This window comes from Pistacia vera, unplaced genomic scaffold, assembly GCF_008641045.1.
Source record: "Pistacia vera cultivar Batoury unplaced genomic scaffold, PisVer_v2 Contig1152, whole genome shotgun sequence".
In the NCBI taxonomy this organism is placed as follows: domain Eukaryota; kingdom Viridiplantae; phylum Streptophyta; class Magnoliopsida; order Sapindales; family Anacardiaceae; genus Pistacia; species Pistacia vera.
In genome coordinates, this window is record NW_022195196.1 from 267644 (window position 1) to 291288 (window position 23645).

At 34.1% G+C, this 23645-nt stretch overlaps 2 protein-coding genes across 3 annotated transcripts; both read right to left on the reverse strand.

The window, feature by feature from the left end:
• Window positions 1-3757: 3757 nt before the first annotated feature.
• Window positions 3758-5825, reverse strand: LOC116146967 (phytolongin Phyl1.1-like). 2 transcript variants are annotated; one of them, XM_031432397.1, is made up of 2 exons: window positions 5686-5825; window positions 3758-5365 (listed from the first exon to the last, which is right to left on the reverse strand). In XM_031432397.1, the coding sequence occupies exon 2, from the start codon at window positions 5056-5058 to the stop codon at window positions 4225-4227; it is 834 nt and encodes a 277-aa protein (XP_031288257.1). In that variant the 5' UTR covers window positions 5059-5365; window positions 5686-5825; the 3' UTR covers window positions 3758-4224. The 2 variants fall into 2 exon arrangements, with proteins under 2 accessions (XP_031288257.1, XP_031288252.1); XM_031432392.1 differs by having other exon boundaries at window positions 5681-5824.
• A 5548-nt stretch (window positions 5826-11373) lies between these two features.
• On the reverse strand, window positions 11374-20968 carry LOC116146853 (disease resistance-like protein DSC1). The gene is made up of 6 exons (XM_031432303.1): window positions 20493-20968; window positions 18426-19509; window positions 17992-18294; window positions 16928-17527; window positions 16289-16816; window positions 11374-11490 (listed from the first exon to the last, which is right to left on the reverse strand). Exons 1-6 carry the CDS (start codon window positions 20966-20968, stop codon window positions 11374-11376), a joined length of 3108 nt encoding a protein of 1035 aa, XP_031288163.1.
• Window positions 20969-23645: the final 2677 nt, after the last annotated feature.

Here is a 23645-nt window from a genome sequence, read left to right on the forward strand (position 1 = left end):
AATTATAATTATTCAATCACATCTTAATTAGAAGCAAATCATATCCATATCTATTGTTCTGTAGGCCACTTTTTTGTAATACCTCTTAATTGCATTATGTTTAACTACAAACAAAGACAATTGTAAAAACATAATTTAAAGATATTAACGTATCAGATTTGATTAAGGAAACCTCATCCATGCACAACAAGGCTAATTCTCTTTGTTTGGTATGACACACTCTTAGTTTGTCCATCACTATGTGGTGTAATTTATGTGGTCCATCAAATATATAACACCATATCAATTTGTAAAAAAATTTAAATTTAAAATAATTATTCGCATTTGTTTGTTTTGTATGTCTATACGATCTATTTGACATCTCTACTGTCAAAATGTTTTATTTTCCTTTAAATTATGATGCTGTGTAATAGAAGATAGATATTAAAAATGCTCTAGTGTAGTAGCTCAAATCCACGAACAATGAATCTTGAATCCATAAGAAGTCGAAATTACGACTTAACAATTCGTAAAGGAACCAATTAAGAAATTTTATTGAAAAATCATTCTTTGTTTGTAACATAATAAACCTATTTATACTAAATTATTCCTAATGGTAATAAAAGAAATTCTAATGAAAAAGGGAAACAAATAAAAAAAAATTAAATAAGAAAATAAAGCTTACCTAAATAAAAACTTTCCTAAATAAACTAAATTTCAAATTAAAATAGAAAACTACTTAAATTATTAATATGAAATCTTAAATAAATAAGAAAATCAAATAAATAAAGGAAAACAAAATCAAATCACAATTTAACAATATTTCTCCTACATCAGATTATTTGTTATATTTATTTATATGTCTAGTCAAGCTACACTAGGAAGTATAATATTACACATTAACGGCAGTAATCTACACTTACCTAATGTAGAAAAATACTATAAATTTATGCCATTAATTATTTATTACCGTATCTCAAATTCTCAATATTGGTCATACTACATATACCATATCAATCATATAATTCCAAATTAATCTTGAGAAAAAGAAAATTTCCTTTTTGGGCCCATACTTTAGTACTAAGTAATCGGGATTTTCATAACAATGAGGAAATAATATATTTATTTTCTCTTAATATAACTAATATTCATAAATAAACCTTGTATCTCTCAATTCCTCACAACTATATATCGTTCTTACAGAGAATTAAAAGAAAACAAATGACGACGATAAAATCTTCCTTAAAGAAATTTTTGTCAAAAATGATGAATGAATCCTTAGACGAACGTATAGAAAAGCTTGAGAAGAAGATCGCCGAAGAACGACAAAAGGCTATTAAATTTAGTGAAGCTCAGAATTATAAAGCTGTCGGGAAATGCTCAACAAGAATCAGGGAATTAGAAGGTGAACTTGAAAAGCTTACCAAACAAAAAAGCTCTAAAATTTTAGAGCCAAGGCAGTCAATTTAAAGAGTCATAATTTCTTTTTTTTTTTTTTTTTGAAGTATTTAGTTTATTAATCCATGTAGGATTTTTTCATATGAATTATATAATTTATTTTTTGAATTTGTTATCATGAATGTTCTGTATGTTTGTTAAATTAATAGATATTAATTACAAACAATAATTGAAATTTTTATATTTAGATATTGCGAAATATATAGTTTTACATGCTGGTAGGAGAGCACACTGCACACCAAAACAAACAAGTTAAAATTTCTTATCCTGAGTTTGATTTTGACATAAGAAATTGAAGATGGTATTTTTCACCACATTTTAGTTCACTAGAAAAATCTTGAAACAGTATAAGTGGCAGAATTCCATTTTTGTCCTTGTTGTTTCGATAAATGATTATTTAAAAATACTCTGTTTTGAATACTATCGTTTTGTTCTTTTGAGTCAACGATAATAGATTCAAGATTTTACCTCAGTGGGGCAATCGAAAAAATTTCAAATATTATCGTCCATGAAAATTTGAGTTTTTAATTTATTCATTTTTGTTAATGAATTTTACTATACAAAATAATTTTGTATTTATTTTATGTATTTGATTGATGACAAAAGAAATAAATTAAAAATATATTTGATATTACATGTACAAAACAAAATAAAAGTTCTAATAATATTTGGATTTAGGCTATTTTGATTAAAAAAAAATATATAAAGGGTTGTTAACGTCAAAACATAGAGTATAACTAAAATTTTCCTAAGTTCAGTGGGGTCATGAGCCCCCCACTAACCCCTTAGTTGCTCCATCCACATAACTTTATTTAACCTAAAAATAATGAAAAATGTGTTATACAAATAAACAAACACGTTAGGCCCTAGTATTGTTTCTGTATAAATTTCAACCAATATTTGAAAAGAGTGTAACTGATATCACAAGAATGAAAACATAATTCTCTCCACTATAAGTTAATGAGTTAAAATATGAACAATTATATGACGAGATAATATTATTTTACTCATTCAAATTTCAAAGAGAATAAAAGTAGAAAACTACATTTTTTTATTTCATAAAAATAAAACTGTCCTCGAACGAGATTTCATTCAAAACCCAAATTGTTTAATAGTTAAAAGGGGTTAATCCATTCATGTAAGAAATTTTTTTTATTTTGCATACAATGATGTTATTGAAATATGAAGATTTTCGAAACAGGAAAATGATGCTGAAAATAATAATAATAATAATAATAATAATGACAAGGTATAATCTAAAAGTTTTAATTAAAAAGACTTACCAAGAAGTATTTACCAACTTTAGAAAAATAAATCGTATAAATAAAAAATAAAAAGGGTTGTTTTTATTCGCTCTAAATAGTTGAGTCTCGAACGTCTTAACAAGTTTTCAAAATGTTAGATGGCTTCCTAAAATTACCAAAAACCCCCAAAAATATCATAAAACCTTTTGAAAATGTCAAAAAGCCTTTACAAATATAAAAAGATAAACCTTCATAAGAGGTGTTTTTAATACTTTGCAAAAATCACTATGATTCTTTGACACCTAACTATTTCTTGAGGAAACGAATGAAATAAACAAACGACAAGAATTTAAATATTTTTTTAGAAAAAAAAATGTCTGGAAAAACATCTATTAACCAAGTATCTGCATAAAAAACCCTTAAAAAGCTTCTTCTTTTTTTAATTAATTTTTTTTTTCAATAAACCTTCTGTCAACTGTTTTTTTCTTCTGAATACCACTTAATATTAGAATATTCCTCTTTTATCGCTTGGAGGATTAGACTTTATCCACTTAAATTTATAGTCATTTTTCTATTACAATCTAATGGTCTAAAAATTGCCTGATTAGTATAACAAATAATCACCTATAACTTTTACAACCATTGAATTGCAATAGATCAAAGACTAAAAAATTTTATCAACATTTTAAACTACATATTTAAGTCGAAAGAACCTGACTACATTGTCCCATTTCTTTAAACAAAAAGCCATCATATTTCGCTCTAAGTTTTACAACAAAAAACCTTACAAAAATTCTAATCTCCTACTATTGCTCCTTGGCAAGACAGCCTCTTATAATCTTATCATTAACAATTTCCTACAGAGTAAACCAACTCAAAACTAAAAAGACTATACACTTTGATGTCATGTTCCTACATTTGCTCTGTCTATGCAGCTTCAATAATGGCTCATTTTAGGCAATGATCTAAGACAAAAAGTACAAATAAAATATGCTCTTGTTGTCTTTAGATCGATTCTGACAATACAACACATGCAACAACGGCAAATAGAAATAAAAACCATAGGGCATAGAAGGTTTAATCAGGCCAACAGTATAGCAATTTCAGTTTATAATCATGTGCTATTGATTGATACATTTCTATGGAAGGACATACCTTTTACACAATATACATGACTGTTTCGACATATAAATTTAAGTTTTTTACACGGATTCAAAAAGGATTAAGTTAAGACATAGAGAGTACAGAAATCTCATAATGTATCTGTAATAGCAAATACTAGTGATATAAACACCCAAACAAGAGCTTATAAAATTTGTGTATACATATGCATTAAAGATATGGAACTCTACACATAATTTCCTAAAACTTTCATGCCACCAGAAGCGTAGAATAACATAACTCCAGAATTAGATTTTTATAGCATGTTGTCGAGACTGATACGTTGATTCCATTCATTAACTTTCCACGGAATTTGTTCTTATAAACTATTATATGCAGTCTCTAGAGTGATTAAACCGAAAACTTACAACTTTGATTTCAATCATGAACGAATGCACCCAATACCTTTGCAGATCGACAACCAAATGAAAAATAGTACAAGACAAACAGCTGCATCAATTGCAAGAACAATTCGTACTTGACGCCACCATTTCTTTCGAACGTTTTGAGAGTTTGATCTCATCCTCATTGAACCCATATCCTTCTGCAATGATATTGAGGAACCAGCCCCATTTTGGTTATTAGAATCCAAAGTTCCCGAATCAACCTTGACTTTATCTGTAGATTTCCGGTGCTCCTCCAACTCAACATCTCTCACAGCAATTATATGATCCTTAGCCTTCTTTTTGTCTTGCTTGCTAGACTTTCCCAATAACGGGGCCTTTGTCGAATTAACAACTTCAACTTGTCCGTTAGCATTACTAGGTGATGGGGAGAGACTCATAGGATCCGACAAGGGAAGCTCACTGTTCCAAGCATTGCTGCTTTGAGAGACATTTTCCAATGAAGTTATCAATCTGTGGATAACAGGCACTAGTTGCTCTTGCACGCCAATGGCATTCATTCCCGAGAAGCTTCCTCTTGAACCCTTTTTAGCCGCCTTCTTGAACTCATCTCTCAGGTGCTCCAGAAACTGGAGTGCACCCAGCTTTCCTAATCCCTCATCCACAATCATGAAATAAACATACCCATCTTCCATCAAAAAACCATAAGTCCTTTTACCCATGGTCTCAAAATACCACTTATGGAACGCGGGAGTCCGTTCAAGACACAACGCAGCCAGATTCTCAAACTCATGATCTCCACTATGTGCATACAGAACCCGGTTACCCCTCGACACAGAACAATAATAAACAGTATTCTGAATCGAACCCATTTACTGACGCCAAAAACTAGTCTCAATCCACAACCAATCTACTGAAAAATCAAGTTCTTCACCACACAGTAAGCCATTTTAAACTATAAGTTCAGCACTTTAATATCAAGAATTGGCAAAATACAAACCCAATAAAATCCTCAACCAAAGACACCAAAACTAAACAAAATGCAATCACTTCTTCAGCAACAAAATCAAAAGCCCCAAATATATACCAACAAAGTCCTTCAGCTAAGTCTTCAAAGTCAAGAACAAAATCCCTCATTCCTCTCGAGGGTTGTCACAAATACCCATATAAACATAATCTCTGAAATTTATTAAAAAAAAAAAAAAATTTACACAAAAAAAAAAAAAAAAAAATTTACACAGAACCCATATTAGCATCTCAAAATCTAACACAACCCCATCAAAATTCATCAACTGAACTCCAAGTAAAGCTGAAAACTTTGAAATCAACCCAAAAACCCACATCAAATTACTGCCCAGAAATCAAAATAGTGAATAATACTCAAAGATCCAACCAAAACATTGAAACATTAGGGTTTTTAATTTATGATTAAATTTTCCATCATTTTTTCAGCAACCAAACAGATCATTAAAAGGGTATTCAGAAAAGGATTACCTGACCTCCATAGCTGTTCCTCAAAGCAAAAATACGAAAGAAACGTGGTGTTCTGAATCGGGGAAGTTGAAAACAAAACTGAAAAAATAAAAAATAAAAAAGATAGAAAAAGGTTGCAAAAGGAAGACTTTGAAATATGATTGAGACAGTAAAAGATAAATAAATAATTTCACTGGTTAAATTTTTCAGAAATTATTGAGTAAAATACTGTGATGATTATCTATAAGAGTTGACTTTTTGACTTCTTCCATTATTGTTTTATTTTCATTTTTTATTTTTTTTTTCTCTAAAAGGAACAAGACAAAAGCACTTTTTTTTTCTTCCATTTTGGAAATATAGATATGGGTAATGGGTTCAAGTGAAAAAAGATTTTTTTAAGGAAAATAAAATTAATTTTTTTATTTTTTAAAGTATTACTTTATTAAAATAATTAAAAATATTATTGTTTTCTTTTGAACAATATCTCGAGAGTTGTTTTTATTTTTATTTTAATAAATAAGTAATTAAAAGGATAAGCCATAAATTCTTTTATAAACCTTCTCATCCTGATATAAATATTATATGTTCAAATTGTTTTTATTTGTAAAATATTATACTATTTAAAATAAAAGCTTAAATAAATTAAAATTTAAATATTAGGTTAATGATCGATCAAAATTTTCTTTTATTTTGACTGTCTTGTATAAACTTATTATTTTTTACATTTTCTATAATATTTACTAATGGCTACTTATAATTAAAATACTGTTGAATTTTTATTAAAATGTCCTAGTCAGATATTGTTTTATTTATTATATTAAACTGATTTAATATTTTGTCTCAATACCTAACCCTCCTGAAGTTTGATTAAATAACAAAAACCTCCATAAAATTTTTGAAACAACAAAAATCTTGTAAAGAAATCTAGGTTTAATCAGCCATTTTGGTCATAGTAATCAAACAAGACCCCTTATGTAAAGAAATACACGATAGAAAATATTTGAATGAGTTCTGTATTGATTCAGATTACAAAGTCTTGAAGTTACAACAGTATATATAAAAACAGTTGTAATAGATTTCTTAAATATTTGCAACACGTGAACATAATTTAAATGTCTACACAGCTATACAATTATCTCTAAATATCAGCAAGAATCTCGTGGAATAATTGCTCTGTTATCTTCAGTTACATGTAGGTATAGCAGACTTGATTTTCTGGTCTTCGGCAGGATCTTCACTGGAATTATTCTCCTAATTTTCAGCAGTGATTTCAGATGAAATCACTTGATCTTCTACACGCCCCCTCAATCTGAAAGGGAGATCACGGACATTCAGATTGTTCTTGACATGTGTAAATTTCTTTGGTGATAGGGGCTTTGTGAGTGCATTTGTGAGCTGGTCACAGCTTGAAATGAACTTAACTTTTAACTGTTTCTGATTAACTTGATCTCAAACAAAATGGAAGTCGATCTCTGTGTGTTTTGTTCTGGCATGGAATACCAGATTAGATGTAAGATATGTAGCACCAATGTTGTCGCACCAAAGAGTAGGTGGTTGCCGAAGTGGAACTCCCAGCTCATGTAAAATTGATTTTAACCACATTAGCACAGCTGCAATGTTTGCTAAAGCTTTGTATTAAGCCTCAGTGCTGCTGCGTGCCACTATTGGCTGTTGCTTACATCTCCATGAGATCAAGTTTGGTCCTTGAAAAATGCAATGAGCTCCTACTGATCTTCTGTCATCGCGGTTTGCTGCCCAGTCCGAGTTGGAAAAAGCTTGAAGATCAAGATTTGCAGCTTTTGATATTGACAAGTCTGGTGAAACAATATATTTAAGATAGCAAAGTATGCGCTTGACAGCTTGCCAATGTGTTTCAAGAGGATTATGCATGAACTTGCTAACTTTGTGTAAGGCAAAGGCTAAGTCAGGCCTTGTAAAAGCAAGGTATTGCATACTTCCAACCATGCTTCTGTAAAGATTTGCATCGATGCATGGTTTGCCATCTAAGGCAGTGAGAGTGCAAGTTGAGGCCATCGGACTAGAGCATGGTTTGGCTTGATCCATTTTACTCTTTTTGAGCAAATTGACTATGTATTTCCTTTGCGTAAGGTAGATACCTTCCTGGAACCTGAGAGCTTTGACACCAAGAAAGTAATTAAGAGGCCCCAATTCTTTGACAGCAAAGTCTGTCTTCAAGCTTTGAACGACTCGGTTGATGACTGTTGAACTCGATCCGATTATCAACATATCATCGACATAAATTAAAACATAAACAGTGGTAGTTTTTGTTTTAAAAATGAACAATGATGTATCAGCTTTGCTTTCATGAAAATGTAGTGATTTGAGCTTGTCTGAGAGTTTAGAAAACCAAGCTCTTGGTGCTTGCCGCAATCCATATAGTGATTTATGCAACTTACATACATGATTTGGAAATTGGGTATGAATAAAACCTTGTGGTTGTGTCATGAAGACTTCCTTGTGTAGATCACCGTGCAAAAATGCATTTTGCACATCAATTTGTTGTATAGGCCAATCATGAGTGACCGCAATTGAGAGAACCAATCTAATTGTAGCATGCTTGATAACCGGACTGAAGGTTTCGGAAAAATCAATACCTTCTTGTTGGTGAAAACCTTTGGCGACTAGACGAGCTATATGACACTCTATAGTCCCATCAGCTTTCCTTTTGATTTGGTAAACCCACCGACAACCAACAATATTTGCATTTGGAGATTTTGGAACCAAGGACCAAGTTCCATTTTGAAGTAATGCATTGAATTCTTCGTTCATGGCTTCTCTCCAATGATTTGATTTGGATGCTTCTATAAAGTATCTTGGTTCTTTGGTTGTGGAACTTTCGATCAGCAATGCTCGGGGTAGAGGATGTCGAATAAATTCATTAGAGTGCTAGCGAGGTTTGTGAATATTGTTCTGGGATCGTGTTGTCATCGGATGATGATTAGAGATAGGAGGCACATCAGATGGTGAAGATGTTCTATTTTGTGGCAGATCCGAGAGCAAGTCTGTATGTTGTGGTGGAACCATGGCATCCTGGTTAGTGATAGCGACACCTAGACCTATAGGAAGAGACAAACAAGGTGCAGAAACATTTCTAATAAGACAATGGTTAGATTGCAAATCACTAGAACTAGGAGAAGGAGAGATATTGATGTTATGAGGCATTGGAACCGAATGATGTTGTGAGGATGGAGAAACGTTTTCTTTGCATAAGGGAAGAGATTTTCATCAAAGATTACGTGCCTTGAAACATAGATTTTACCAGTAGATAAATCAAGGCATTTGTAACCTTGATGACCAAGACTATAACCAATGAAGAGACATGTTTTAGAGTGAAAGTTCAGCTTGTTTGAATTGTAAAGGCACAGATTAGGCCAGCATGCACAACCAAAAACACGCATAAAGGAAAAATCGGGCATGCGCTTGTAAAGAATCTCAAAGGGAGACTTTTGCTTTAAAACAGGTGCAGATAGCCTATTTACGATGAAGGTTGCGGTTTGGAAGGCTTCTTCCCAGTAAAACATGGGTAAATTTGAGTGTGCTAACGTACTTAGGCCAACCTCGCCAATGTGACGGTGTTTGCGTTCTATAGAACCATTCTGTTGATGAGTGCATAGACATGCTAGTCTATGATTTATTTTGGTTTGTTGAAAATAATTGTGCAGACGTCGAAATTCACCTCCCCAATCAGATTGGACAGATTTAATTTTGAGTCAAAATGTTTTTCAACATACGCTTGAAATTGAAGAAATATAGATTCAACATCAGATTTGAGTTTCATTAGAAATAACCACACAAACTTGGAATAATCATCAAGAAAACTAACTTGGAATAATCATCAAGAAAACTAACATAATATTTAGCACCATTAGTAGAAACAACGGATGCTGGTCCCTACACACCAGTAAAAATTAAATCAAGAGGATAAGAAGAAACATTAGAAGAAGACTTAGATGGCAAGTCATGACTTTTTGCCATTTGACATTCAGGGCACACTGAATGCTTTTTATTAGACTCGACTAGAACATTAATGAATGAGAGGACTTTATTGACAACTGGTGTGGATGCATGTCCAAGACAACGATGCCAATCATGATGAGAAACACGAACAGTAGAGAAAGCTTGTAGACGGCAAGACTGAGATGTGAATTGGTAGAGTCCATTAATGAGATGGCTTTGATGATGGACCTTCCCCGAGTAATCCTTCACAAGAAAGAATTTGTTATGAAACTCAAAATAGACATAATTATCAATACAAAACTTTTGGACAGATAACACGTTCTTATGAATTTCAGGAACTAGAAGCACTTGATTAAGAACAAAAGTAGTATTGGACGTAGAAATTTTAGAGGAACCAGTTTTTTAGATTTGCAAACCTTGGCCATTGCCTACTTGAACCTGATCTGTACTCTGATAATCATCATTCCGAAGGTTCAGATTACTGAGATCACTAGTGACGTGATGCATGGCACCAGTGTTAGCATGCCAGTTGGTGTCCCAAGTGCCAGTAGGTGTAGCGACCATAACGTGTTTATTTTCTGGTTTTGGATCCTGGTAAGACAGATCAAACCGAAAATAGCATTTCCGAGCTGAGTGGCCCAATTTATTACAAACCTAACATATTACTGAATTGTGATCAATATTACGTGTGGTGTTGTTGTAACCAGCATGATTGGAACAAGCTTATCCCCTAGAACCGCCTCTGCCACGATTTGGAGATGAGTTGTATTGTCGTTGGGCAACATTGACAGAGGTAGGTTGAGTGGGAGATGACAACTGGTGGCAAGAAAGTCTGGCTTCAATGGTGAGCAAAAGTGAGTAAATTTCCTCTATTGTTACCTTGCCAGTGTGAGCCGAGATTGAGGCAACAAAGCTGTCATATTCGTGGCCTAATCCTACAAGAACATAGGTGATGGCATCTTGACAACTCATAGGTTGTCTTGCAATAGCTAATTCATTAGTGAGTTTCTTAATAAAAAGAAAATATTATGTGGCAGATTTGCTGCCTTTTGTTGCTGTTGCGAGTTGGGTTCGAATTTGCACAGTTCGTGCATGAGATCGGGATGAAAAAAATTTATCCAAGGCATGCCACACAGCAGATGAAGTAGTATGATTTACTACTTGAGCAAGCACTCATTCGATGAGAGAAGACATGAGAGTACTAAGGATAAGATTATCCTGGGGTAGCCATTGAGAATAGGCAGGGTTGTGTGTTTCAGAAGTGACATGAGTTTCTGGATGGGAAATAGAGACATATTTTTGAGGTTTGGGGATGGTACCATCAAGATATCCAAAAAGGTCTTGGCTAAGAAAATATTGCACCATTTGTGCCTTCCAAAGAATATAATTATCGGGGCTAAGTTTGACAGTGACTATGTTAAACATAGTGAGAATAAAGGGAGATTGAGAGCGTTGAATATTAACGATGGTAGAGGAATCAGGAGAAAAGGAAGACATGGCTTGTAGGCATTGGTCTTTTTTACTGCTAATCTGATACCATGTAAAGAAATACACGATAGAAAATATTTGAATGAATTCTATATTGATTCAGATTATAGAGTTTTGAAGTTACAGCACTATATATAAAAACAATTGTAACAGATTTCCTAAATATTTTCAACACGTGAACATAATTTAAATGTCTATACAACTATACAATTATCTCTAAAGATGGTGGAATAATTGCTCTGTTATCTTCAGTTATATGCAGGTATAGCAGACTTAATTTTCTGGTCTTCAGCAGGATCTTCACTGGAATTCTTCTTCTGATTTTCAGCAGTGAATTCAAATGAAATCACTTGATCTTCTACACCCTAGATTGAAAATAGTTAAAAACTTTATTAACTAGTTTCATTTTAAAGTGACGCAGGTAAGAAACTCCAAGCCCGAATATGCACTAGATGTATTTTGCATAGCTGTGAAATCAAAGAGACTTAGGTATCCTTTAGAGGGAATAAACAAGAAACCTACATGGAAACACACAAAAAAGCATTGGTAGTTGCTAGTGTAGAGGAATAGTTGGAGAGGAAATGTAGAGCGTGGGAAAAAAAAAAAAGGAAACAGGGAAGGGAAGAAGGGAAGGGTTGTAGGGTGCTCAATGAGTTCCGAAGATTAATTAAGATGCGTGCAAGCTGGTTTAGACATCTTAGTTATAAAAAATTAAAAAAATAAAAAGGGAAGGGTTTGATATTGTCTTCCTTATGAGGTTTGAAAGTTTAGAAGCTTGTGTACGAAGTTTGCAGGTCATGATGTTCAATGTATAATGAATCAAGAGTCAACTAATTACATAGCCATTTAGAGGACCATTCTATCATAAGTACTCCAACAATCTCTATACAAGACAACTATGCAGCACGTGAAGAAAGAATAATGAAAGAGAACTAAAATATGAAGAACATGAAGGTGGTGAGTTTGAAGACGAGACTAATCCAACATAATCGACTTATGAAGATCAAGGATTATTTTCCTTAGATGCAACATTTGATGTACACAGCCAAGGAGTTAGATACTCAACATCACAAACATCTTCAAAAATAGAGCACCGTCGATGAAAGGGTTTGTGATCTTATTATTGAGAAAGAAACTAATTAAAACATTATGGTTGTAAACCTCGTACAAATGGAGATGCTCATACATTGTTCACGGGTATGCAAAAATAGTCATCCCTTAGAGAATGAACGGGCTTAGGAATGGGATTGTTCCATGGGGAACAACTTACTGGAGTGAAACGAACGTTCCAAGTGGGCAGAACGATGTCGTTCATGCCTAGAATTACATGCCTAGGAGAGGAATGGGCGTTCAATTACATGGAACAGGCATTCCATGATTGGTCAAAAAAAGGGGTGCGATTGTCATTTTTTAAAGCATTAAATCAAGGATAAGTAAAAGATAAAAATTATAAGGGTAAAGTGATTACGGGAAGAAGGAGGAGGAGAGAGAAAAGAATGAAAAGAGAGAAAGGAGAAGGAAATGGGATTTTTAGCCAAAAGAAAGAGTGAGAGAGAGAGAGAAGAAGAAGAAGAAAAAAAAAAAAATGAGAAAAGGGGGAAAGGAAGGAAGAATTCAGCCAAGAGAAAAATTTGGGGGAGAAATCAGAAATTCTCACCTTGGGTAACTCAAACACGTAGATTTTTCCTCATTTTGCTTCTCAGTTTCTCTAATTTGAAGTTTCTAAGCTTTTCCCCCAATTTTGGCCAAATAGGAGGAGAATGGGAAATTCTTAGAGTAGTGCCACACCAATTGGGTTGAGCTTCAAATTTGTTGAGTGGAAGATTCTAAATAGTGCTGTTCAACGAGGCAAGTCGCTCGCAAGTCGGCTTAGCTCAATTCGAGTACAGCTCGTTAACAGCTCGTCTTGATTTGTGAGAGAGCACAAACCGAGTTTGAGCCTACCTCGGCTCAGCTCGTTAAGCTCACGAACCAAGCCAAGCTCAAATTATTAGGAGTGTTTTAGGGGTTTTATAAAGTATGGGGGATTAAACTAAAATTTTTAAAACAAAAAGTTTATAAAAATGACAAAGAACCCCAATTTTAAAATCCCTAAAAACGAAAGGAAGAGAGACATGAGCCATTAGAGAGAGAGAGAGAGAAAAGAAGAGAAAGCAAAAAGAGGAGGAAGATAGGTTAAAAATAAAAGAAAGGGGTTATGGGAAAGTTAAAAGAAAATAAGTTGAATTTTCTTTTCAATTTCGAACATGGGTTTTGTTACCAAGAGAGAGATCAGGAAGCAGAAGAAAATAAAAAACCCTAAATCAAAAGGCACTGAGAATACCGTCAGAGTTGGAGGAGAGAGCAAGGCAAAAATGAAAAAGAAAGAAAGAAAGAAAGAGAAACGGGAGCCACTAGAGAGAGTGAAAAGAAGAGAATGGAAATGAGTAATAAATGAGAGAGAGAGAGAGAGAAGATGAAAAAGGAAAGGTGTAATAAATTGGAGAGAGAAGAATCTGCTCATGATTTTCAAACAAAATTGCATTTTTTTTTTAATTAGCTCGTGAGCCAGACTCAAAAATTTTTCCTCTCTTCACGAGTCGATCCGGGCCAGAAAATCAGCAACTCGACTCGACTCGGCTCAAACTCAAATTCTCTTTCTATTTCATGAGCTGAGCTCGTTAAGCTAAAAATTCGACTCAGTTCAGCTTGAAAACAACCCTAATCCTAAACTCTTATTTTAGCAAGTTTATCTCAATTTCTTTCCAATTTTATTAGAAATGAAATGAATTGCAAAATGTGTTATTGTTCATTTTTGCCATAATTGTTAATTGATATATTGAAGATGAGCTTTATTACAATTGATGGTTGAATTGTGAAATTGTAAGGATAAAAGTGGGTTTTGATTATTTGGAAAAGTGTTTGCATGAGAGATGGAAACTTTGGGTTGAAATTGTCAATTTTGAAACATGTTTGCGAAACTTATATTTTTACCCCTGTCTTGATATAAGATATTTTAGTATAATGTATGTCTTACAAATGAAAGGAGGCATTTGTTTTATGATGAGAGGTTTTGAGAACATATTTGAAAGCTTGCATTTTCGTCCTTACAAGACGTGAGATGTTATGGGATTATTATGTACTTTTTGGAAATGATGAAATGCATAGAATTTATGAAAAGTATATGGTTATGAGAAAGATGGTTTGAGAATAATTTATGGCAATGTTTATTTCCAATGATGTTTCAAATTCCTTATAATTGTGCTATCAATAAAAGCATGATATTGATTTATTATTTCTTGAAAGTTTGGTTGATTGATCTTAGAAAAGAATTATGAAGTATGTTTCAATGATTTATGTTTGTCCTAGTATGCTTGGTATTGGTTGAATTTCATGTTTCGAAATGAGTTTTACTTCTAATTGGGCAAGTGGTTTGAATAAGGAAAAGATATGTATTGAGTTTGCTAATGTTGAGAATGGTTTGGGTGAATTACATGTTTACCCATTTTCATTTCATAAAATATTATGATTTTAAACATGTCTTTTATAAAGAAGGAAATAACAAGTTTTTGAGAAAGAGTATAAGGTTTTATGAGAAAAGTGATGATTGAGAAAGTAAAGTTAGAAGTGGTTTTCAAACCATCCCGCGAAGTACCTAGTCCCCTCATATCCAGTTTGGCTCTGCCTGAGCGATGCGAATTCCACTGGGTATGACAGATCATGATATTCTACCCGAACGATGCAAATTCTGTTGGGTATGATAGATTATAGTTTTCGGCCTGAGCGACTCAAATTCTGCTGGGTTTGACAGTTTCAGTGCTAGAGAGATGCGAATTCTGCTTGGCAGGATGGACTTAGTGGTTCCACCTGTGCGATGATAGATCTTGCCCGGTAAGATGGATTTATCATGGGTACTAGTGATGGTGAGAGTTTTCGCATGAGATTGAGAGATGGTTTAGATCTATATACCATATTATTGAAAGGAAACTTTATAAATGCAAATGTTTATTTGTATATAAAACGTTCTAAAAAATGTTTCAGTCTTACAATACCAGAACAGCTAGTATTGATTTATGCTAGCTCATGAGATGATTTAAGATTTTTGAAATATGATTATAGAAATGTTTCTAGAAAGCATGAGTTGTTATTACTTGCCTTGCATGAATGTTTATCGTTATATGATGTTTTCATAAAACGTTACACTCATTGAGTATTTCAGCTCACTTTTTTCAAATTGTTTTCTTCCCCCCACCAGGTGAACAGGAAGTTTGTGCTTCATTTTATTTCTCACACCTTTATTATTTCCATTGCAAAAGGAAGGTTTTATGATGTTTTAATTCAAAAATGGGTTTCACAGTTTTCCTACTTGACACGTCTCGATCACCCCAATCTCATGGGAGCGTCCAAACCCTATGGTATTGGGAGGATTCGGGACGGGTCATGTCAATGGTGTCCAAAATCATGGTTGATAAATTGCCTCTGAAGACATGAGCATTTTTCACTATATCGCATTGGGTGGATTGAGTAATACTACATGTACACCACTCTTTTACACCATATTCATTACATCATGATGTGACATATGCCACAACCACACAAATTTTTAATTATTTTGAATTTTTAATATTATAATAGAATTTGTGTGATTGTGATATATACCACATTATAATGTAATGAAAATGATGTAAAAAAATAGTGTAAATGTAACATTACTCGAGTGGATTAAGGATATTGGAGAGGCAAAAAAAACAAAAAAAAAAAGATATATTCAAATCCTTGTATGATATCTTCTAATTGTTATCAGCATTTTATTTTTTTTAAATAATTAAACAAATATATATTTCTATACTCTAAACTTCACTTGCATTTTAATTGACTTAACATTATTCAAGATAATTTGTAGCTGATTATAAAATGAAAAACATTGGAAACGCATTAAATAACTAGATTGGTAAGCAATAGAAATGAAAGAGAGCAAATGCCATCCAAATGTATAGTAAACTAATTGCAAACTGAGCTAATGAGTTGGTAGTGTAGAATAAATTCAAACATAACTTAAAATTGTTCATCAAATCATTGGCAACCAACGAAACAAGTGAAATCAACCATATACACAGAAGAGGCTTTACCGTGTCAATGAGCTATCTAGCATTAGAAGGATTTTTGAAAATTTCAATATCTTACGTACCTCTCTATCATTTGAACGATTTCTGAATATTTCATTTTCTTGGGTTCTGGTTCCTCTTCATCCTCACCAGAGTTAAGACTTGTATTGGTTTCGACATGACCATATAATAAATGGATACCACACTTTTTCACCTTGCAACTCCATTCATCATTACGAGCCTCAAATTCGATGTCTCTTAACTCAAAAGGTTCTTGATTTGATGCGCTGCACCTAACATGATGAAAACTGATGAACACGTGATCATGCTGTAGGGCTAAAGGCTCAAAAGTAGTAGAGGCTTCCCAAGCAAAGCTACGAAATTCGATCTGATCACCATCTCTGGTCTTGAAACAACACGAAATATATAAATGTTTGCTAGCCATATGATCTGGAAATTCTACAACAGCGCAAAAAGCCAAACCAATCAAGATTTTACGGTCCCAATATGGTGGAACTTCGATACTCATAGAAGACCCCATAACTGGAAAGCTAAACCACTCTGGAATTTCATTTCCCGTATAACAAATACAACTCTGATAAAATTCCTATACCAAGAAAATCATCACTTATAACATAATTTTAACATCTGAAATATTTAATAATAATAATAATAATTAAATAACATCAAAAAAGAGGAGAGAAAGTGAAGGAGAGACCTGTGGAGGGGCCGTCCATGGTTTCACTTCTTGAGCTCTTAGTAGATGACCTTTCAAACTGTCTTGCAGTGCATTCAGATCAAATTTGAAACAATTGGCGAGATTAAATCCAAATAGACCTGATAAAGGTGACAATTTTTCCAATGATACACAATTGTAAGCATCTACATTTTTTGTACCCCCTGGAAGCTCTGGTAAGGATTGAAGCCTTCCACAATTGTTTAAGCACAGGTAACTTAACTTGGAAAGCCATTTGATGTTTGCTGGTATACTCTCAAAATTGTTTCCACCAAGAAACAATCGTTGCAGTGAGTACAACTCACCAATACTGTCAGGTAACTTGATGATTCGACAGCCATTCAGATTTAGAAATGTCAAGGAGCTCAAACCTGATAAAGAAGGCAATACCAAACCCTTTAATGATTGAGTTTTTATGCACAAATGTTCAAGTTTGTTCAAACAGGTGATGGAAAATGGTACTTCTCTTATGGCAGTTCCATCAGCTTGAAGTTGCTTTAAAGCTTCCAAGTTTCCAAATTCATCGGGCAACCTTTCAAGTCTTGAGCAACCCGAGAGAGTAAGATATTTAAGAAATTTCAACTAACAAAAGCTACTGGGAAAACTCTCAAGCCTTGAACAGTTTTCCATATGCAATGTAAATAGTCTTGAAGGGTGTTCAATCAAGGGAAATTCTCTTATTGCTGTTCCGTCTAAATATAGAAGTATCATGTTACAAGGAAATGTCGGTGAAGTCAAGAGATTTGAGCAGCCAGAGAGAATAACCTTTACTAAAGATCTTGAATGAATGCTACTTGGAAGACTGACAAGGCTTTTGCAATCTCTTAGATTCAGGATAACTAGCTTATGAGATATTGGATAGACGAGGAAACCTCAACCAAACTTTCACAACATTCTAGACTCAATCTCTCAAGATTCGGGGCTAGTGAAAGATCCGGAATCCCTTTTAGATGCTTAAAGTAAATGACGTCAAGTTCTGTTAAGTTAACAAGATGCTGAGGAAAAAATTACTATCGAAAGATTGCCAAATAAATATAAAAATTTACCTGGACACCATCCCACAGATGTTCAACTTTGTTATGACACAACACAAGTGAAACAAGGAACTCTACGTGAAAATTTGTTTCGAGTGATTTCAACGGGCATCCAATCCAGTAAAGATACCTTAGCTCAGTTGAGCTACATTGGAGATATTGAGAAGCATGCACCTGTTTCGCTAAGCACCATGATGAGCTATAGAATTTGAGGAATCTCAATCGATGCATCTTTCTGAAAGCACAAGAATTTATGTGTATGTCTTTTGTTAATTTAGACATATCCAAGCTTATGCTTTCAATTCTTTTGGTTCCCTAATAATCATGTACAAATGATAAGTTAATATCACATTAATAAAAGCTAATAATAACCACTAAGTGGTCAATTAATTAAAAATCTCAAATGCATAGAATAGAGATAATAACTTAATTCCCTTTGGTCTCACCGTATTTTTTGTCAATACAGGAATGATATCTTCATGGTGCCACAACCGACTGCGTTTTCCAGGAAATTTAATTGATTCCTGACGAACAACTTCCTTGCCCATCTCTTGAAGCAAATCATGCATTTTAATCTTGTCATCTGATACACTTATTAGAGACTTATCAATTAGATCATCTATTCCAATCTCAGCAGAGAAGCCACAAGCATCCAAGAATTCTGTTGCAACATTTTTACCCTCCCCTTTAAGGAAACATGCAATATCTAAAAATATATCACGTTCTTGATCATCTAGTCCGTCATAACTTACTTTTAGTACATTTTGGATATCCTTAGGAAGAGTTCTTTCTAGTTTAACTAATGCACTTTGCCAATCTTGTAGTCTCCGACCAAATAGAAAGGAACCGGCTAATTTAAGCGCCAACGGAACACCTTTACAATATCTTGCTACCCTTATCGAAAACTCAATATAGTCTTTGGGGGGAGAGTTTTGTTTGAAGGCATACCGATTGAACAATTGAAGAGCATCACCTTCACATAATTCCTCAATATTAAATATATTAGCTTCATCTATACCACAGTTTTTAAGCACTCTCTTATCTCTTGTTGTTATAATGATTCGACTTCCAGGACACAAACATTTGTAATCTCTAATCAAATCTTCTATTTGTTTTAAATGTGTGACATCATCAAAAACAATAAGAACCTTCTTTGATTGAAGCCTTTCTTTGGTGAAGGTGAGTCTTGTGTTAGGATACTCCTCATCTAGTATAGTTGAAAGAAGTTCTTGCCGCAATCGAATAAGTTTATCTTTCTCTGATTCTTCTCTGACATTGTAAGCGAAATAAGAATCTTGAAATCGGCTTGAGATTTTGTTGAACACAGCTTCAGCAAGAGTTGTCTTACCTATACCGCCGATACCCCAAATACCTTGTCCAAAAACATCACTTGACCCACTGCATAACAGCGACTCAATTTTCTCGATGCTAGCTTTTACTCCAATCAAGTCATTATTATCACTTGGGGACATATGATTCAATCTCTTCAACACATCTTGGATTATTTTTTCTATAAGTTGTGATTCAGACCTAATAAATACCAACAGAAACAGAAACAAAAGCATAGATAAAAAGATAAAAGATAAAAGAAAAAGAAACAAAGTAAGTTAAATTCAGATAAGCCAGGTCGTCCACTTCTTTAACATGGGAAACTTCTCTAACATACAGATTAAGAAAAACGAACTCTCGAAATCAAGAAGATGCGAAAGAAGAAATAATCACAAAAAACGTATGCCCCTCAGGCTCAGTTTGGAGTTACTGTAAATTAAAAAATAATTATTTTTTTAAGCAAACAACTACAAAGTAATTATACGAAAGTTGATTATAGAATAATATGTTTTATAAAAAGTTTTTAAAAGTGGGATAGGATGACTCTTGAAAATCAAAAGTTGACTTTTGAAAGTTTAATTACCATAATAAACTAACAATCAATCTAAATTTTAAAAGTACTTTACAAAATAATCTTCAATTAAATAAATATTTTAGAACTTTAAATTGGTCAGTCTCCGACGGTGATGACGATTGTTGTCACCAACGACACATAATGTCATAGACACATAATGTCATAATCTATGCAATGGTGTTGGTGTTATGGCCACTAGCTGCAGTGCCAACTACGGTCAAACAATGCATATGGTGAACATTATACCAGCACCACCGTATAGATCACCTTACGGTAATTGCAATGGTGTCAACAGTACCCTGGAACCCACGCCGAACGTGGAGACCAGTTTCATTTTTAAATTTTATTAATATATTTTAGTAATTAAAAAAAGTTTATTAAAGAAAAATATCTATTTAGGGCAGTTTACATGTATCAAAGCTACTATTTTAAAAGTAAAAGCAATTTAATTAAGAATTAAACTTTAACATTGAGTTATAATTAAGTAAGACAAAAATTCAAACAATCTCACTCTGGACCACATCAGATCTCTCAAATGAACTTAAAAGCTCAAGTTTAAAAATGGAAGAATTGCTTTGCTCAAATTCTAGGAGAATAGATAGTAAGTTACCTGATGACATTTGAATCGAAGCCTGATAGATTTGCAGCTTCCGTCAAAGCATTCCTCCATTTTTGCAGCTTCTCTGAGTTATCCTTGAAACGCTCTTCATGCTTAGAAAATGCATCCCTGAATGTCCCGGTTTGATTCCTAACAACTGATGGATCTACATGATAGAAAACTGGTATTACGATCTGCCCGTACTTGTTCTTGCATTCAAGGATCTTTACAAGTTCTTCAAGGCACCATTTAGAACTTGCATAGCCTTCTGAAAAAACGACGACAGAAATCTTTGATTCTTGAATTGCATTCAAAAGAGAAAGCGAAATTTCATCTCCCCTAATAAGTTGGTTATCGATGAAAGTTTTTATCTTTCTTCGACATAAAGCCGCATTGAGATGGCTTATAAAGCTGTCACGAGTGTCTTCACCTCTGAAATTAAGAAAGACGTGATAAGTATAGGTGGAAGAAGAAGAAGAAGAAGCCATTGCAGTTGGTCTAATGAAAGACGCTTTGTTTTGGAGATTGGGTTTTACCACAATTCCGCTCTGCTAGATATGCTCTTAAAAGTAACACTTACCGCGTGAAGAAAGACATTATTTCTATGTCCCTTTCCTGGATGTTTCCTTAAGGCCGCGTTTAGAGATGGCAACGGGGCGGGGCCGGGAATCACAATCCCAGGCCCATCCCCTGTCTCTCAATCCCAGGCCCGTCCCCATTTTGAGGTTGGTGAGGAATCCCCGGCCTGGCCCGTCCGGTCTCGCCCCGCAAAAAAATTAATTTGTGTAGTTTAGTTTAAGATAAAGATTAGTGCTAGGGAAAAATGGGTTTATGTACGTTGGGTAATTATATAAACAGGGATAATTCATAAGTGATATTTTCTAAAAAAGGATAACTTTGTAACCCCTAAGGTATGATCTTATTTAAATGCAGCCAATGATTTTGAAAACTAAGAAACCAACCCATTTAAGGGGATTTTAAATAATTTGGGATCTAAATATTACAAAAATTTTGCAAACTTTAACTAAAGACATAATCTTCTCCTAATCACAGAAGGCAACTCATTAATGCTTAGATTCCTCTTCTGATAAATAAGCTTACTTCATTCATGAATCTGACCTTATTTTCTTTTCTTTTTTCTTTTTAATTTTCTTTTAAGGATCTTGATTCTATAGATTAATTAATTAAATTATTTAAACTTAGTTAATTTGATGACAGTAAGAATGTTCAGCTTTGTACAGTGGCTTGAGCTGTGGGATTGCATCCACTCATAAAGTTAAGTAAAAGTAAGAAAAATTAAAATTAACATTTGCATAACTTATGGCTACAGTGATTTCCATCTCAGCATTATCAGCTTTCTAGTTCCTTTGCATTTACTAATATTGTGCTTAAAAAGCCACACTGATGTCAACTCAACGAGTGTCTAAAAGATAAAGTGTACTAACTGTCAAACTCATACCGCCTCAAAGATATTTTATACTAACTCTATCTCATTTTAAAATAAGGATGAATGAGAGCTCTTCATGTGTCAAGGCAATTTGCAAAAACACTCATTACATTGACCTCAAAGGTGTATAAATGGGTACATTTGGAGGCTGGGCATATCAGAGTTAGACACATGAGAGTTTATTTTTCTCTATAAACAAAGTATTTCTCCATCTTTGCATGTCTTACAGGCAATATGATAGAAATAGTCAGAGAATAATAAAATAACAGTGGATGTAGGATTCGCTTTAAGCATCCGAACCACTATAAAAATCCCTCTTATCTATCTATTATTTATTTTTCTGCAAATATATATAATCTCAACGCCATATTCAAATCTCATGAATCCAACACATGTAATTTCTAAGTATGCTTTGCATTTTGCACGTGCGAATAATTAGTGTCAAAATCCAGCATCAACAACTAAAATATAAAATAAAATAAAATTCAACAGAAAAATGTTCAGCTTTCCAAATTCTATTATGGGTTTGGGATTGCAGCTTCTGACCTTAAAAAATAAATAATTTTATCTTTGCTTAAGAGAACCCATCTTCTGCTTACTCATCACATGCTTCACTTTATTTATTTATTAATTGAAAAATTATATTATTTAATAAATGGGCGAGGCGGGGCGGGGGAGGCTGTCCCCGGGCCGGCCCGGCCCGACCCTGAAGCCGGGGATTAAACCTTCCCCAACCCCATACCCAGAGAAAACAGGGAATCCTCGCCCTGTACAGGGCGAGACGAGGCAAGTCCCCGGAACCCAGGTCCATTTGCCATCCCCAGCCGCATTACACTTTTCCACAAGAAAACAGTTTGCTATCCATAGTTGGGGCTAAACGATTCTGTCACCCGAAGTTTATGGGTGAAATTTAGGGAATGTACATTTTCCACCCATAAACTTTGAAAATAACATTTTTTTACCCACAGTCAATCTCCATCAATAGAATATGTTACCTGATAGGGTCAAGTTACGAAAAAACTATAATACACTTTGCTATTTGACTTTTAACAAGCCTCAATGGCTAAACGATTCTGTCACCCAAAGTTTATGGGTGAAGTTTAGGGAATGGAATGTACATTTTCCACCCATAAACTTTGAAAATAACATTGGCTTCGTTTGGTTCACAATTGGGTGTTTTTGGAAAAAGTTTTTTGAAAAAAGTTAAAAAAAAGTTGAATTGGGGGGGTATTACGATGTAGAATTTATAAATTTTAAAATACCCCTTATATTTGTTTATTTACAAAACACCCCCTATAATAAAATCTTAAAAGTTAACAAAAACACCCCCAACCCAATGTCAAATACGGACAGCCGGCCACCACCGCCGGAGGGTGGTCGGGTTCACCGTATTGGCGCATGACCGGCTAGATCTTGCCGGTCATGCGCCGATATGGCCTTTGCCGGCCAAATCCACGGTAGATCTGGCCAACAAAGGCCAGATCTACGGCCAGATCTGGCCGTATTTGCTCGTCAACGACGACCAACAAACGGTCGTCGTTGATGGTCAACGACGACCGTTTGTTGGCCGTCGTTATAAACTGTTACGGCCAGATCTTTGGCTTTAGATTTGGCCTTTTCCGGCCAGATCCACCGTGGATCTGACTGGAAAAGGCTAGATCGGCGCACTACCGGCCAGATTCAGCCGGTAGTGCGCCATCCTAACAGATTCCGACTAT

Coding starts and splice junctions, on each gene's coding strand:
- LOC116146967 (XM_031432397.1), bottom strand. CDS start 5,058: ATGGGTTCGATTCAGAATACTGTTTATTATTGTTCTGTGTCGAGGGGT.
- LOC116146853 (XM_031432303.1), bottom strand. CDS start 20,968: ATGGCTTCTTCTTCTTCTTCTTCCACCTATACTTATCACGTCTTTCTT. Junction 19,510..20,492: donor TTCGATTCAAATGTCATCAG/GTAACTTACTAT, acceptor GGTATTTATTAG/GTCTGAATCACAACTTATAG. Junction 16,817..16,927: donor CATGGACGGCCCCTCCACAG/GTCTCTCCTTCA, acceptor TTCTTGGTATAG/GAATTTTATCAGAGTTGTAT.